Source organism: Balaenoptera borealis, assembly GCF_965194805.1.
Source record: "Balaenoptera borealis genome assembly, chromosome: 18".
NCBI lineage: Eukaryota > Metazoa > Chordata > Mammalia > Artiodactyla > Balaenopteridae > Balaenoptera > Balaenoptera borealis.
This window is the reverse complement of record NC_138877.1, coordinates 21,812,772-21,831,093: the sequence shown is the minus strand read 5'-3', so window position 1 is coordinate 21,831,093 and position 18,322 is coordinate 21,812,772. Positions and strand designations below refer to the sequence as shown.

Here is an 18,322-nt window from a genome sequence, read left to right as displayed (position 1 = left end):
GTGATTTCGTAAGCACTTTTGATGTGCTAGGCACTGGCCAAAGCACTGGATATACAGAAATGTAAAATAGAATCCTTGGCCTCCAGAATGTCATAGTTTAGAAGACAGACATTTATTACACAGTGTGATAAATTCTATGATAGTGGTAAGCAGAGAAGTACAGAAGAGGCAGCTCAGCCATTCTGAAAGATGAAGGAAGAGTTCCTTGGAAGAGGTGACATCTAAGCCAAGACTTAAAAAATGGAAGACACTGATCAAAGAGTCAAATTTGGGGGAAGTGGAGATATGTGAGAACTGGGCTAATTCAGGGAAATTCAGCAAATAAATTCTGTGCCTGAGGTGAATGCGGGGTAGTGTGAGAGGTGAGTTGGATGAGTAGTCTGGGGACAGATCATGAGGACCATTATAATCCACACTAAAATAGTAGGAAGTTAATGAAATATTGTGCTCATGATGCTTTAGTTAATAATCATGCAAGTAATTTTTCATCCTTTAAGGAAAACAGGAAGGTATTTGAGAAGAGCATTCACAAAGAGGGGAATATTTACTAGGGATTTTGGTAAATGTCATATTTCAATTCCAGTCTCCAAGAAGCAACTCCCACTCCCACCCCCCAGGAGACAGGACTCTCTGCGTTAGCCTTTGTGTTCTTTGGTTCTTACTTTTAAGTACTTTGTTTAATGGAAAGAAAGACCAAAGATATTTCACCAGGAAAATCTTAATGCAACTGCACTGGGTTGAATGGTGCCCTTCAAAAATTGATGTCCATGCAGAACCTTAGAATGTGACCTTATTTGGAAATAGGATCTTTGCAGATGTAACTAGTTAACATGAGGTCATACTGGATTAGGGTGGGATACGGGTGGGTTCCAAAACCAATAAATGGTGTCCTTACAAGAAGGCCATGTGAAGACAAAGGTAGAGATTGGAGTTATGCTGCCACAAACCAAGGAACACCAAGGATGGCTGGCAACCACCAGAAGCTAGGAGAGGGGCAAGGGACAGTCTCTCCCTCAGAGCCTCCAGAGGAACCAACTCTGCCGACCCCTTTGTTTCAGACTTCTGGCCTCCTGTACTGTGAGAGAATAAATTTCTGTTGCTTTAAGCCACCCAGTTTGTGGTAATTGTTATGTCAGCCCTAGGGAACTAATAGAGGTGGTTTTTTTTCTAGATGGGGTTTTACCATCTCTAAACATTTCAAACCAGTCTTAAGGGATAGATGAATCATTTTTAGGAAATTTCATTGTAATTATACCATCTATAATTTTAAAAAGTCTATAAGTTGAAAAATCTTAGAAAAATACAGTTTCTCTATGCTTCTATTTACTGAAGAATTAAATTCTTTATTAATGCCCAGTAATGGTAAACATATAATCATTTTCTCTTTCTATTTAAGGTTATTTTGCTTGTTTAATCTTGAGGAACTTGATATTTCCTACAATAGTATTGCTTTTATTCCAAATGAAATCCAGAAACTCAGGTATTTTGGAAGTAATAAGTACCCATAAGACATATGCCCCTTAAGGATATATTAGGTGATGATTGTGATGGATAAAATTGAGTCCTTTCATTTATTCAATAGCCATAAAACATAATATGTGAAGCATAAGGTTTACCATAATGTAAATTGAATGACTGTTTAGTATTTTTAAGACATAACATTTTCAGTAATTATTTAAAAGCTAATATTGATGACCACCTTAACAGAATGACAAGCTGCTTTTGTCCATTTATCCGTGTGTGCACCTGTAATTCTTATCAGTTGATTTTTTTGTAAGGAAATACATATACACAAAATGCTAGTAATACACAGTGCTTTAATACTAAGCTCTGATTTTTTTCTTGTACTAATGTCTAAAAAGTCTCTGAAGTTGATCTCTGACCTTCTAGGTCAGTACCATACTATTTTGATTATGACTTTAGAATAATTTTAATAACTAGTATGGAGATTTGTTTTTCAATAATAGTCTCAACTAGTCTCTTTAGAGTATGATCTTTAAGATCATTTAGTATCATTATAAGCCCCTCCTCCCCCCAAAAACATACAATTGTGTTGCTACTATGAATGTAATATTTTCTGTAATTCCTATTTCTAGTTGACTATCGCCAGTCAGAATAGAGAAATAAAGAGTACAACAGAATAGAGAAGAACTATTTACTTCTTTACATTTTAAAATCAAACTATGTAAAAAATTACCTTAGTTCTGATTGAGTTTTACTAGATTTTATTTGGTTTCTAGGAGCATTATCTTATCTTCAGTAAAATGAGATCATTTTGTTTCTGCTTTTCTAATATTTATACCAATTATTTAACTTCCTGTGTAATAATCTTTGTATTTTAATAGAATTCAGCCTTTTCACATTTGTTATGATATATTTAATTTTTTACCTTCTGTTTTACTTTGTATTTACTATTTATTCACTTTCTCCTTTTCATATTTCTTTTTTGGTGGGGGGGAAGATTTTTTTTCAGGATTCTATCTGTTCTCTTTTTTTTCTCCCTTGTTAATTTTGGAACTCCATTGAACTTTCTGAGTCTATTACAGGCTATCTTTCCTTCCCCAAAATTCATAAACACATTTTTCTTTAATATTTTATAAAAGCAAGATAAAAGCTTCCCCCAGCATGATGGTCTGTTTCCCCACTGCTGCCTTCCACCAATAGTTGAGACCTTTACCTGAATGAAAAAAAGTACGTGTTAATGTTTAATTTGTCTATGAAAATAAATTTTCTTTATATCACTATACTATATTATATTTTATGTAGTATAACATTCATTCTTCTGTTTGTGATTATTTCTTTTTCCATAGTGATGACTTGTTGCAAAGACCCAAAATATGTGCTTTAACTCTACTATTTACACAAATGCACTTATTTCCATGATAATATATTGGTTTGGTTGCTTTTTAGTTAATTCTCTTGATTTTAAGGAAATACTTAACACATATTTTATTACTACTAAGTTTTATACCATTTTTTGGGAACATTGGGACAGATTTCTTCTTCTATCTTTTAAAATATGGTTTCCTTTATTTGCAGATCACTTGAAAAACTGATCGTTGATGGAAATGAACTGACTAGTTTTCCACATGCAATTTTGAAGCTTAATCTGAAAAAAATCCTATTTGAGAATAATTTCACTCATCCTAGTTTTTGGAAAGAGAATTCTATGAATAGTCCACAACGTCTTACTCAACTTACTTCTTTGTTCTTTTTAAAGAATAATCTACATAAATATTATAATGTGATCCCAGTGGAAATTCAAAAGTTACTAAAATGGTGAGCAAACACTGAAGCTCTTTTTACCAAAACACACTTTTAAGCATTTAAATGAATATTTTAAATATTCTTTATTACAGGGCCAGATGATAGTTTTACTGTACACACACACACACACACACACACACACCCCACCACACACCAAAACATACGCAATCTTTCAGATTGCTCCTTCTGGCTCTTCAGGCATAATTTTGTAGTCTGAATTCAGCCCACCTTCTCAAGTTATTACTTAAATCCAATGTGAGGTACAGATTGCTGAGGTGTAGCTGGCAATATCTATACGGTTGTAGTATAAGTCTTTTCTATGAACCACTAAGGACAAAGGGGATTCTTCCAAAAAAAGATTCTTTAGTGCCAGGCACACTATGAAGGGAAATGCTTTATTCTACTCTAACTTCATAGAGACCAGGAATAGAGCAGACACACACAGGGCAACTTCTCTTCCTCAGGGGTCGACAGCCAGTGTGGGAATTATTGCCTATCTCAGGACTAGGATTCTTAAAGCCCACACACTATGAGTCCACTCAGGCTCACCTCTTATTTCCTTTTAGATGGTGTAAAACTATTTTTTACTGCACTACAGATCATCAGTGCTTGTATTACTGATATAACTTTTTTTTTTTTTTTTTTTTTTTGGCCGTGCTGCATGGCTTGTGGGATCTTAGTTCCCTGACCAGGGATTGAACCCAGGCCACAGCAGTGAGAGTGCTGAGTCCTAACCACTGGACCACCAGGGAATTCCCTGATATAAAAAATATTTGTTGTATGCCTAAGTAAAATGGTTTTCCAGGAGTATATTAATCACCAATATTGATTGAATAAAAGACAGAAAACCTGAACAGACTAGTAACCATTGGAGAAACTGAAAAAGTAATTAAAAATCTATCAATAAAAAAAGGAACCAGGTGCCAAAGTTTTCGATTTTAATGCACTATGTCAATGTTCATGAGATTTGAATGCACATGAGAAAGTAAGAAAATCACCAAGGACAAAAACATTTAAAAAGAAAACCTAACTAGTGACTGTAAACATATATGGGACCAAGAGATTTGAATTCACCACAAAGTAGGGAAGCTGAACATGGTATTCCTGAGTGAAATCTGTACCGCCAAAGTGGCTGGTGGCCCCAGAGCACTGAATACTTCTCTTTCAGCAGAACAAATGTTTTTGAGAGAAACATCTTCAATTTAGACATTAAAGATTCCAGAAAATTAATTTCAAATGAATATTATCTCAAAATTAAAATTTTCAAATACATGAGGAAATAAACCACCAAGAGTAAAAGTTAGCACAATCAACAGATATGAATCTCCAAGGATCTAAGATATTAGAATTGTTGACAGAATATGAATTACCTACTTTAAGAGTTTAAAGTAAGATATAATTTTTAAAATGGTTAAGGAATAAAAGACCATAAATATGACCAGGCAAATATGAGAAAGAAATTTTAAACGCAATTAAATTCTAGAGACTAAAAGTGTAATAGTTGAAATTGGTGTGTGGGTTTAACAGACAATTATCCACATATGAAGAGAAATCTGGAGAAATTATTGTGTATATGTGGACAGGAGGCAAAGAGACATGGACAGTAAAAGGAGAAAATTTAACATATCCTTAGAGTCCCAGAGAATGTTGAGAGTCATTGTTCAATGAGGTAGTGTCTGTAAATTCTCAGAAGTGATGAAAGGAGTGAATTCACAGATATTGAACACTCTACACAAGCCAAGTAAAACACCTTGTGGTGAAAGTGAAGAACACCAAAGACAAAGACTTAGAAATCAGCTGGAAAAAAAGTCACTTACAAAGAACAACAAATAAACTGCTAGCAACAGTGGAACAATAACTGAAGAAATGTTATTTAGCCCAGCAAAACTAACTTTCAAGAACAAGGGAGAAAAATGGATTTTCAGATAATAAAACAGAGAATTTATTCCCCCCAGATTTTCACTTTAGTGAAATGAAACTTGCAAAGAATGTGCATCAGAAAGAAGGAAGATAACTCCAGAAGTATGCCTGAGATATAAGAAGGGATGGAGGGAAAAGAAATTAGAAAATATGAAGTAAACAAATATGATCTCTATGATCTATAAAGTAATAGTAACAACAAAGTCTATGGTGTGGTGTTAAGAAGAAGATGTAACTAAAATCAGACATCAAACAGTTAGAAATGTGATTTTAAAAAGATACCCTTTATGATAGCAATAAAAAACATAATGTACCTAGGAATATATCAAGTGAAGTATGTCCAAGATATTTATGGAGAAAAAGATTAAAACTTTACAAAAAGGTAAAGAAGGCTGAATTAAATGGGAGGGATACACACACTCAGGTATAATAAGATTTAATACCAAAAATATATCAGTTCTCCCCAAATAGAACTATAGATTCAATGCAATTCTGGTCAAAATCTGAACAGAATTTTCTGAGAAACTGGATAAGCTGATTTTAAAATGTGTATGGAAAAGCAGAGACTCCAAAATAGCCAAAGCAAGCCTGAAAAAGGAGCCTAATATTAGGGACTTGCCTATCAGATATAAAGACTTATAAAAGTACAGAAATACAGTTGATATTACACGCAAGGAAAGACAATCTAACCAATGAAGAATACATAGCCCAGTTTTGTTCTCATGTACATGTGAGACTTGACGTTGGACAAAAATAGCACTGTGGATCAGTAGGGAAAGGATAGACTTTTCAATAAATGACACTGAAACATCTGATCATCTATAAGTAAGAAGTATATAATTATGTTTCTGCTGTGTATATGTTACCATCATTTACAAAATCATTTCCAATTGGATTAATGACTTAAATATGAAAAGCAAAATTTTTAAGCCTTAACAAGCAAGTATAGGAGACTATCTGTATGACTTCAAGGTAGAGAAAGATACCTTAAACAAACCTGAAAAATATAAACAGTAAAGCAAAGTTTCATAAATTTGACAAAAGATGTTTCTTCATAATATTATAACCATCAATAATATTAAGAGGCAAGCTATTAACTGAAAGAAGATATTGCAATGCTTATAACTGTTTAAACATATATCTCCCACATATCAATAAGATATAACCCATAGGAAAGTGGTTAAATGATAGGAATATGCAATTCATGGAAGACGATATATAGATAGATGATAAACATAAAGAATGTTAAATCTCTCTAGTAACCAAGGAACGGCAATGTAAAATAGCAACAATAGGGTTTTTTACCTACCTGTTTTATCAAAATTAAAAAGATTGATATTAAGTGTTGCCCTTGCATGCCCAGAAACAGGATTAGCATGCACCATTGGTGGCACTGTCAAGTTGGTGAAAGTTTTGTGGAAGGTAATTTGACAGTATCTTACATATTCCTTAAAACAGAAATTTAAATTTTAGTAATATGTCTTATAGAAATAGTTATATGTGAACACACAGTTAGGCAGAGGGATGAAAACTGCAGACTAAGTGTGCATCAATAAAAAAGTGGTAAGATAAAATGGTGTATCCATATTTTGGAACATTATGGTGCTGTTAATAAGAATGAAGTAAAACAAAATGTATTGACATAGAAAGCTGTCCAAAGCATTTTGTTAAATTAGAAAAGCAAGCTGTATGTACAGACACATACATACTGAGGGAACACATACACAGTAGAGATTCCATTTATGTAGAAAATAGTCATGTGTCTGGGAGCTAGAGGGAACACCACCAAACATGAGCTTTAGTTATTCTGCAAAGGGGAGTTAGAGTGATTTAAGGGAGGAATAAAGGGGAAATTCTGTGCTTTTTTTCCTGTATGCTTCTATATTTTTTGGAAATTTTACAAGGATGGGTTTTCATGTAAATAAAAAGTGACAAGTGGATTACAAACAAAAGGGGCTACAGAAGGAAAGATTACAACTACAGCTGGGAAAATAGGGAAAAGATTTAGGAATGAAATGGTGTTTGAAAAGAGTCTTCGAAGAACAGGTAAAATTTATATATTTGGAAATATGTGTTGTATTGAAGAGACATTCCAGGAAGAGGGAACTGAATGGGGAAATGAACCAAAGTTGAGTAAAGATAGGAAAGTGGGCAAAGAGAAAAGTGAATGTCCAGCCAGAACAAAACATCTACGAAGAGTAGCAAAAAGTCAGTTTAAAAAGGAAGGCTGGAGCTAGCTTATGAAGACCACTGATGGGGTTTCTTCTTTAGGCCATGGGAGCCATTGCAGGTGACAGCAGCAGACCTGGCAGTAGTGTCAAAGATGGACTAGAGTAGCGGAAGGCTGGGTGGAGCTCACTCAAAGCGCTCTTGTAACTGGTAAGGGGGGATTAAACCAAAGTAATAGGCATAGGAGTAAGTGGGTAGGAAATGACACAAGACAAATTATGAAGGTAAAATGAACTCAACTGCTGCCTGAGTATGTGAGGCAAGTAAGAGAGGGAGGAGTAAAAACGATGAGGGGTTCAATCTCATCAAGGACAACTGTCATGATATTAATAAAGATAGAAACAACGAAGGAGGCGTTTGTCACCCAACCCCACCCTCATCCTCTAATGTCTACTCTTGGCTTTGATTCTTAATTTCCAACCTCCGTCCCAAGTACTACGTTTGCTGAGTCTGGATGGTGACTCAGCTCTGGGCTCTGTACAACGCCTGCACCTAGGCTGCCCCAAGCCCAGCTTCTGCCGCCACCCCAGCGACTTGGGCCCTACCCATTAGCAGCTGTGAGCTTCTTTTTTGACCCCTACAACTTCTCTTTGCATTCTGCCTCCCTGTGTCTCTACCTGCATTCTATCACCTCAATCAGACAGAGAATCTGCCTTTGTTGAGAGTTGGGTCAGAAGACTCACGTTCCATAGGATTTTACCTTAACTTCCTTGCGCACGAGAATGATAGAAATGTTTACTTAGAGATATAGACTAAAGTTTCAGAAGTAGTATTCAGTTCCACTAAACTGTAAAGCCTTGATCATACTTAATACTTGGAAGTCATCTTTACTAGAGATAACTCAGTATTTTTTTAACATCTTTATAGCCTTCCATTTTTCATTATTGTGCAAAAGTCTTTGAATTTTTTGATAAAATCATTATATTAAGTATTGCAATTTTAATTTTCCATGTGATTTTATTAGTACCAGCGTATTTTCTCAAGTATATATCACTTACTTGGGGACAGTAATAGAACTATTTAGTTAGAGGAAATAAGGAAATAACAACTCAGGCCACTAAACTCCCTTATTCTGAAGATGACATTCCTCAAGAGTTTAGGTGACTTGCTCAACCAAATTTTCTTCTCTTTAAAATAATTTTATCTTTTATCAACACAAGTATTTAGTTTAAAAGATCAAATGTTTACTACGGGGCTTATCATGAAAATCACCCCTGCCCGCATCTCTATCCCCCTTCACTCTTTACCTCCAGAGTCACCTATTGCCAAACTCTTTTTGCAGTTCTCCTCTGGGTGTTTGCTCTCATATTTTTTAAATTTTATTTTCAATTGTGGTAAAATACACATAACACAGAATTTACCATCTTGATCACTTTCAAGTGTACTGTTTAGCAATCAGCACATTTTTATTTCTGCGGATCCAATCTCCAGAAGTCTTTTCAACTTGCAAAACTGGAATCGGTCTTTATACCCATAAGAGAACAACTCCCCACTTCCCCCTCTCCCTAGCCCGTGGAAAACAGCCTTCTACTTTCTGTCTCTATGAGTTTGACGACTCCAGAAACCCCCCATAGAAGTGGAATCATGCGATATTAGTCTGTTTTTGTGATGAGCTTATTTCACTTAACATGATGTCCTCAAGGTTCATCCACGCTGTAGCATGTGTCAGAATTTCCTTCCTTTTAAAAGTTGAATAATATTCCATTGTATGGATACACCACATTTTGTTTATCCATTCATCTGCTGAAGGACATTTGCATTGCTGCCACCTTTCGGCTGTTGTGAATACTGCTATGAACATGGTTGTACAAATACCTGCTTTCCATTTTTCTTCTATTTCCAGAAGAGAAATTGCTGCATTAAATGGGAATTGAATTTTTAGTTTTCTGAGGAACAGCAACACTGCTTTTTATAGAGGCTGCACCATTCTACATTCCCAGCAGCAGTGCACAGGGTTCCAATTTCTTCACATCCTCTCCAACACTTATGTTCTGTTTTGCTTCTGTTTTTGTTTATATTGGCCATCCTAATGGGTGAGAGGTGGTATCTCACTGTGGTTCTCATTGCACTTCTCTAATTATTAGTGATGTTGAGTATCCTTTCATGTGCTTTTTGGCCATCTGTGTATCTTCTTTGAAGAAATGTCTATTCAGGTCCTTTGCCTATTTTTAAATTGGATTTTTTGTGTTTTCTCTTGTCAAGTTGTAGTTGCTTATATATTTTGGATATTAACCCCTTTTAAAATACAATTTACAAATATTTTCCCCCATTCAGTCAGTTGCCTTTTCACACTGTTGATGGTGTCCTTTAATGAACAGAAGTTTTTAATTTTGCTGAAGTACAACTTAATCTATTTTTTCTTTTGTTTCCTGTGCTTTTGGTGTCATTTACAAGAAATTATTACCAAATCTAATGTCATGAAGCTTTTCCCCATATATATATATATTTTTTTTTTTTAAATTAATTTATTTTTGGCTGCTTTGGTTCTTTGTTGCAGTGCGCAGGCTTCTCATTACGGTGGCTTCTCTTGTTGCAGAGCACGGGGCTCTAGACGTGTGGGCTTCAGTAGTTGTGGCTGGTGGGCTCTAGAGTGCAGGCTCAGTAGTTGTGGCGCATGGGCTTAGCTGCTCCACGGCATGTGGGATCCTCCCGGACCAGGGCTCAAACCTGTGTCCCCTGCATTGGCAGGCAGATTCTTAACCACTGCCCCACCTGGAAGTCCCTCCCCTATATTGTTTTCTAAGAGTTTCATAGTTTTAGCTCTTACAGTTAGGTTTTTGATCCAGTTTGAGAAAATTTTTGGATATGGTGTGAGGGTCCAACTTCATTTTTTTTATGTGTGGATATTCAGTTTTCCCAGGACCATTTGTTGAAAAGACTGTCCTTTCCCCACTGAATTGTCTTGGCACCCTTACTGAAAATCATTTGACCATATATATGAGGATTTATTTTGGAGTTGCCTCTATATTTTTAAATAGCATCCTTGAGTCATTCTTCTTGTGTTTTCAATTTTAGCTATTATCTCTAAATTTCCTACTAAGCAAGATAGGTATTAGGACTCTTATCAGCCCTTATATATACCTGTCTTCTTCCTCCAACCTCACAGTATAGTTATTTACAAAATGTTTAAAATTTCAAGCATCCTATGCCTCACATTACTGGCATTCCTTATTCCTCCCCCTTCCTTGCTTTAATTTTTCTCTGTAGCACTTACCATCACCTCATTTTATATTTTATCTAATTATTTTATTTAATATCAGGCTGGTCCTCTAGTATGTAAACTCCATGAAAAGAAGAATACATGATAGTTTTGTTCATTAATGTTATCTCCAGTACCTAGGATAGTTCTGGCGACATAATAAATGATTAATACTTCTCGAGTAAAATAATGATTTTAAGTTAAATCAATAATTATTATTTAATTATAAAATCTAAGTAATGCATAGTTAGGCTACACAGTGTACTATGGATATATTTCTTTTACTGTACAACTTTTTGTTTTTCCTAGAAAGAGTAATTGACTTTTATTCATTTACTTTGCTTTATGTGTTTATCATTAATTCTGCCATGAAAATTCTAATAGAGTTATTTAAATCTTTATCAGTATGAATGTATCAGATATGGCTATCAGTCCTATTAATTTTTTTTAATACATCATCCTGGAGCCCTGTGTCTTTCTGCCCTAATCTAGAAATGTTGCTGTCTAGATCTGGTGCACAACTGTTATTCCAAGACTTCCCTTCACTGTTATCTTGGAATTTCCTTTACTATAGTCACATTGGATACCTTGTTCTTTGTTTACCTCCACATTTTGGTGAAGCCAGCCCTCCAGTGTCCCCCTGCAAAAGAATGCATGGAAGTAAAAATTTAAGACCATGCATATTTGAGTATGCCTTTATTCTGCACTCAGACTTGATTGATAATTTGGCTGGGTATAAAACTCTGGGTTCAATCATTTTCTTCAGGATTTTGGAGACATTGCTTCATCATCTTCTACTTTTCTATTTTTTATTTGAGATCTACAGCTTTCTTATTCCTTATCTTTTATATATAACCAATACCATTTTTTTGGAAGGGGAAGCTTTTTGAATCTTCTCTTTTTTTTGCTAGTTGTTTAAAATTTTCATGATGATGTGCCTTTGTGAGATTTTTTTTTTTTTAATTCAATGTGTTCAGCACTCGATGTATCCTTTCAATCTGGAAAGTCATGTATTTTAATTCTGGGAAATTTTCTTATACTATTACTTTGAAAATTCTATCTTCTATTTTTCTGTGCTCTTTCTGGGACTATAGCAAATATTGGACTTTCTGAATTCTTCCACTTTCTTACGGCTACCAGAATATGCCACCCCAAAATATGCTTCTTTTTTTTTTTTTTTCCTGCACAAAATATGCTTCTTTGACATAGGTATTATTTTGAGCTTAAGGCAACTGAGATCTAGCAGATGCAGGAAAAGCTCTTTACCTCCCAGTAACTACCTTAAAATAGAATATAAATTTCCCCTTTTGGAAATTTCCATTTGTAAAATGTTTTCACACCAGGAAGAGAACTACTTCAGGAGACGAATCTTATCACCTGAGAGATTCTTAGCTGTATAACAAGACAATCCTTATTTACCATATATTTCCACCCTTTACCTTCCCATAACTAGGCTTCTCAGCCCAGAAGCCCAAATCCCCTTTTCCTTTGTTTAGCCTAAGATGGTATATAGGCCTCAATCATTTGGCTGCTTCTTTGAGTCTCATTTCTTTGAGAAAGTCCCATGTACGTGTACATAATTAAACTGTTTTTTTCTCTTGCTAATCTGTTTGACAAGTTTAAACTGACAAATTTTATTTCCAGAGCCCCAGCCAATGAACCTAAGATGTGTAGAGGAAAAGATATTTTTCCTCCCTTACAATTCCCAGCCAGAGGAGGCTTGTTTCTTGTCTTTGTCTTTTTTTTTTTTTTTTTTTACAAAACTGTATATATTTAAATTGTACAGTAGGATTATTTGATATACATACACATCCTGAAATGATTACAAAGATAATGTTAATTAACACATCCATTGCCTCATATAGTTAACTCTTGTTTTATGAGGTGAGAATATTCAAGGTTTACTTTTAACAAATTTCAAGTATATAGTACATTAACTATAGTCACCATGTTGTACATTAGATCCTTAGAATGTATTCATCTTATAACTGAAAGTTTGTACCCTTTGACCTACACGTCTCCATTTCCCTCTTCCCCCAGCCCCTGGCAACCATCACTCTACTCTTTCTATGAGTATGTTCATCTTCAACCTAAGTAGAAATTGCCAAATTGTTCCAAAGTGATTACACCAATTTATACTCCACCAATTTATATGTATCCTCACCAAACTTTGCACTATCAGACTTTTACATTTTGCCTGATGATTTATGAAATGGTATTCTTTTGTTATTTTGTTTTGTATTCCCTGATTACTAATGAAATTAAGAAGCTTTACTTTTCAATGTTCTCTGGATGTTCAAGTTTCTTCTTCTGTGAATAGTCCACTCATGTGCTACTCTTAATATACTAATGGGCTGATGTCTTTTTTTAACTGATTTGTGAGCATTTAAAAATATACATGGACACTAATCCTACACTAGGTTACAACAGTCCCTTTATTTTTAAAATGATATATTTATTTTGAGTTATAAAAATAATATGTATTTATTATAGAAAATTTGGGAAATACAGAAAAACATTATGAAGAAATTTAAAATTCCCTGTGATCACACAGGAGAATAGGTCCAAAGATAATTACTGTCTTCCATTTGGGATTTGTCCTTAGGGTGTTTTCCTACTATGAATCTATACTTTTTTTGTTTTAGAGAACTAGGATTATTTTATACACATATATTTATTTTTTAGCATTTAGTTTTTCACTTGCGTATGTCTTAGCTCCTCAATGAGATGGTAAGATTGATAATGAGAAAGGCCATATTTTATACTACTTTGAGTCTTACATAGCATCAAACAAAATGTCTTTCCTTTAGTAGATTTGATGTTTCCTTCATTGCAGCACATCCCAATGTGAATGGTGTCGTGGTCCAATGTTCGGTGAAGGTTTTCGCATCATCCGATCCTGCAATATTTTTGGAGTAACACAGTTTCCTGTTATATTTTATGTCTGTTCCTTTTCCTGCTACAGAAAAGTAAAGGAAAGCAATTTTGTTTTCGATAATGTTCCTGGTAAAAGAATATCTCTAAATTCCGAGTTGATGAATCATACAGTGATTTATGAGTCCCACTTTAAAAGCCATTAAAGTTTACGTATATAATCATTCATGTCTCTGAGAGCACAGGTTCTGTGGGGAAGATAAGCGTCTTCTCATGTGAATCCTCTTTGTAATCCTAGCTCCTAATGAAAGTCTGCGATTGTTAGGGAATCTTTGCAGAATATTTACTTAAGAATGATTAGTAAAAAGTCTTCGGGGATTTCAAAGAAGATCTAGAAATTTTCTTTCAGAGCATGTTTACTATAAAAAGAAAAATGTTAGAATCCTTTGCAAAAAGTATTTATCTTACACTTGGCCTTTTTATGCATCCATTCTCAGGGATAAGATAGTAATCAAAGTCATCAGTGGCGTTTGGGCCTCATATGGATTCAAAGTCATGTACCCAAGTACTCAATATTTGTGCATTTCTGTGGAAATTTGTCCAGTGCCAACCATCTCAACTGTGGATTGCTTTGGGGAATAAAAGATTAATTCCAGTACTATATTTAGTTCTTTGAATTCATTACCCAGGCTCTAAGAAAACTGGTACAATCTTTCAGTTATCTTCACCACCATCTCATAAAGCTAGTGCCATAGGCTAGTGCCAGCGTTCAGTAGGCTTTCAGTGATAGCTTGGCAAGAAAATAAAGTAAAACGTACAAAATTACATTGCAAAGCAACATATGGATACAGTAGAACTTGAGGCTTTAAGAATTAGTATTTGGTAAGAGGAAGGTAAAAGAGCATTTTGAGATAACAAACAATTTTAGAAAGGCATAGAATTGTTTCACTTATGGCATATCTTTTATGTGCAGTTAACTTAAATCTAAAATGTCATTGCTAATGAAACCTGATGAAATGAAACGACTTAAATTTATACAGCTATCGTATCATTAGAGAATGTCAGAAAATACATTCTATGTCAGTTTGTGCATATCATGTAGTAATATCATTTAAATAAAAAAAATAAGCCAGGCGAAATAATTTTTCTGACTAATGAATTCAATAAATTGGGATGCCTGTATTCTTCTCCTTGAGAATTAATTCACTTTTAAGCAGAAATAGGAAAACCTTGCCTGAGAAGTATACAGGGTATTCTCCAGCAAAAGAATAAAATTATTAATGTAGGAGAAGTAACTATCATATCACATATGTAATCCAGAAGGGGATATTTATAGCACGATAATAAATTCATTAAAAATGTAATATGCCCATAATTATGAAACAAGATTTAAAAAAACAAATCCTAATTCACTAAATCCTAGTGGTATATAGCCTACTCATGTTTACACTTGTCCCTGAAATATTTCTTGGAGGAAAAGTATATTTATTTTTTATTTAAAAAAATGTTGTTTCTTGGTTGGGTGGTGTCATACTGGAATAAGAATAAACAGGAAAGAATAGGGTTCATGGGAAATTACAATATCTTAGAGACACTGCAGAGACACAAATATACCTAGACACTTGGACAAACATGAAACATACTTAGAGCTCAATCTCGCTATTTCTTCATGGTTAGTACAAACCTAGAATCTAAGTGATCTCTTATAGATCTTTAAAAAAATAACTTACAGTGTGTTTTTTAAATATGAAAGTAAGACATACATTATAGAGGGGCTTCCCTGGTGGCACAGTGGTTAAGAATCCACCTGCCAATGCAGGGGGCATGGGTTCGAGCCCTGGTCCGGGAAGATCCCACATGCTGCGGAGCAACTAAGCCCATGCGCCACAACTACTGAGCCTGCGTTCTAGAGCCTGCAAGCCACAACTACTGAGCCCGCGCGCCAGAACTACTGAAGCCCGTGCGCCCTGGAGCACGTGCTCCGCAACAAGAGTAGCCCCCGCTCGCTGCAACTAGAGGAAGCTCGCGTGCAGCAACGAAGATCCAATGCAGCCAAAAATAAATAAAATTTTTAAAAAGGCATACATTATAGAAATATTTGAAAATAAAACTAAACCTAAGAGGAAAATAAAATCTCTGTTGTAATGTCAACACCCAATGAAAAAGAGATAATCATTTTGACAGGTTTACGTGTATATGTACACACTGAAATAATGCATTACTCTACTTAAAAAAACGGGATTATGTATCTGCCTCACACCACACACAACAATTAATTTCCAGATTCCTAAAGGTCAAAATTGAAAATATAAAGAGATAAATAGGGTCTTAATAAAAAATCAGAATGAGAAGGATCTTTTTAAGTAGGAAATGAAACCCAAGAGAAAAGATGAACAGATTCACTGTGTAAAATTTTTAAAAATTCCTGTATAGCCAAAACCACCACAAATAAAGTCAAAAGACAAGGCAGCATACTGGAGAAAACATCTGTAATACATACGACCGACAGAGAACTAGACTATTCACCCAGGAATCTTGATTGTAAATGACAGAAACCCACTAGAACCAGTGGAAGCAACAAAAGGAAATGTATTAGTAGTCATTTGTGCATGAGTCTTCAGGCACAGCAAATTCAGTTCAAACTGTGTCATCAAGGCATTACCTATTTTTCTATCTATCTATCTATCTATCTATCTATCTATCTATCTATCTATCTATCATCTACCTCTTAGCAACACCTTTCTGTAAGTCTGTCTCATTTCTAGGCAGCAAGGATGACCACTGATGATTCCAGGTTCGTGTACTGGAATGTCAGGAACCTCAGAGAAAAGGGTACTATCTATCTCCACTGTTACTGTAAAACATATTAGGGATGATTTTCACTGGTTCAACATGGTTCTCACATGTCCATATGTGAACAAATCATTCTAGGTGCATGAATGGAATACTCTGATTGGCTGAGTCACATGCCCATTTTTGTAACTGGGAAAAGGGAAATTAGCCCCTCCCCAAACACATGAAATAGATTCTTTACAAGGAAGAAGAGTTCTGGAACTGAAAATTGGGGAAAGGAAAAATGTTTTGGGCAGCTAAAATCTAGAGAGCTATCAGAGACTTTTTACAAATAACAACAAAAAGATGAACTAAATATTTAAATAGCTATAACAATCAAAATTTAATATGTGTATTTTTTATCCTAATAACTGTAAGAAGTTATTGCTCAAAAATACTTGCACAGGACTCCCCTAGTGACGCAGTGGTTAAGAATCCACCTGCCAATGCAGGAGACACGGGTTCGAGCTCCGGTCCGGGAAGATCCCACATGCCGTGGAGCAACTAAGCCCGTGCGTGTGCCACAACTACTGAGCCTGCGCTCTAGAGTCCGTGCTCCGCAACAGGAGAAGCCACCACAATGAGAAGCCCGCGCACCGCAATGAAGAGTAGGCCCTGCTCATCGCGACTAGAGAAAGCCCATGCCCAGCAACGAAGACCCAACACAGCCAAAAATTAAAAAATAATTAAAAAAAGAAAACTTGTACATGTGTACAAAAATATATCAAAAGACATTCACTGCAATGATATTTACAATAGTGAAAAATTAGAAACATTCTAAGTTTTCATCAGTGGAGAATTGGTTAAATATGGTAAATCCAACAAGGTAATATCATTCAGCCACTTAAAAAATTAGATAGCTTTGTTTTGCCTGACATGGAAAGATATCTACCAAGTATTGTTAGAGAAATATTTACCAGGTATTAAAATCACGTAACTCAAAACTTAAAAGATACAAAAGAGTATATCTTAAAAATTCTTTAACCCCAGTGCCCTGTCCTTCATTTCCCTTCTCAGAGACAACCAACGGTATCAAGCCTTTTATATTCTTCCAGGATATTTTATGTACATGTAAGCTAATAAATATATATATTTCCTACTATTTATAAAATATTAAAATAATACATGCTCCTTTCTGCTCCCTTCCATTTAATATTATGTCACAGAGATAGTTTCACATCAGCATATTATTAGCTTATATTATTTTTAATGATTGCATATTATTCTGCTGAGCACTGTATATAGTTTACCAGTTCACTTTAGTAGTGAACTTTCAAATTTTTGTAAACTCTTGCTATGAAAAAAAAATGTTGCAGTGAATAACCTTGTCATTTGCACGTTTAGCTATAGCTGTGGGATATATCCCTAGAAGTGAAAGTGCTGGTTCAAAAGGTATGTGCATTTATATTTAATAGGGAATTGGGGGGAATATATATTTGTTTTACTTACTTTTGAATGAATAATAGTAGCATATAATACCCAGTTCAAAAAAGATTTAGGTGAGAGTGAAAAGTAAGTGTGCCTCATATGAATTTTTTTCAGAAGCCAGTTTTCAGAGGCAAACAATGCTACCAGCTCCAGAGAAATTATAAGCACATATAAGCATGCATTTGTATATAGGAGAACCTCCCTTATTCCAGTAGGCTTAAAAAACATTTTTTTGCATTATATTCTATATTAGCATCATTTGTAAGCTTCTTGGAAATGTAGATTCTCAGATCCACCCCAAACCTACTAGATCAGAATCTCTGGGGATGGTATCCAGGAATCTTCATAACTACTATCTCTCCAGGTTGTTCGAAGGCTCACTGAAGCGGGTAATCACTGGTCTCCAGAGGCCAGAAGGCTCACAGACAGATGCTGATTAAATAAGAGATGCAGATTTTGGTGTAGAATACTTTATTGTCTTCTCATTCCATCTCAGCCATACACTGTCATCCTTGAGATCCCATCTATAAAAATCATCCCAGGAATGCAGGACTGATTTAATCTTCAAAAATC

The 18,322-nt window shown here is 35.0% G+C and overlaps 1 protein-coding gene across 1 annotated transcript in view; it reads left to right on the top strand.

The window, feature by feature from the left end:
- Nucleotides 1-16,170, top strand: part of LRRC63 (leucine rich repeat containing 63) — a 50,338-nt gene extending 34,168 nt beyond the window's left edge. Inside the window, exons 6-8 of the mRNA XM_082365777.1 lie at nt 1,397-1,480; nt 3,040-3,279; nt 13,452-16,170. Of these exons, the coding sequence (XP_082221903.1) occupies nt 1,397-1,480; nt 3,040-3,279; nt 13,452-13,695 (568 nt within the window). The 3' untranslated portion in view covers nt 13,696-16,170. The remainder of the gene's footprint in view (nt 1-1,396; nt 1,481-3,039; nt 3,280-13,451) is intronic.
- The last annotated feature ends 2,152 nt before the right edge of the window (nt 16,171-18,322 follow it).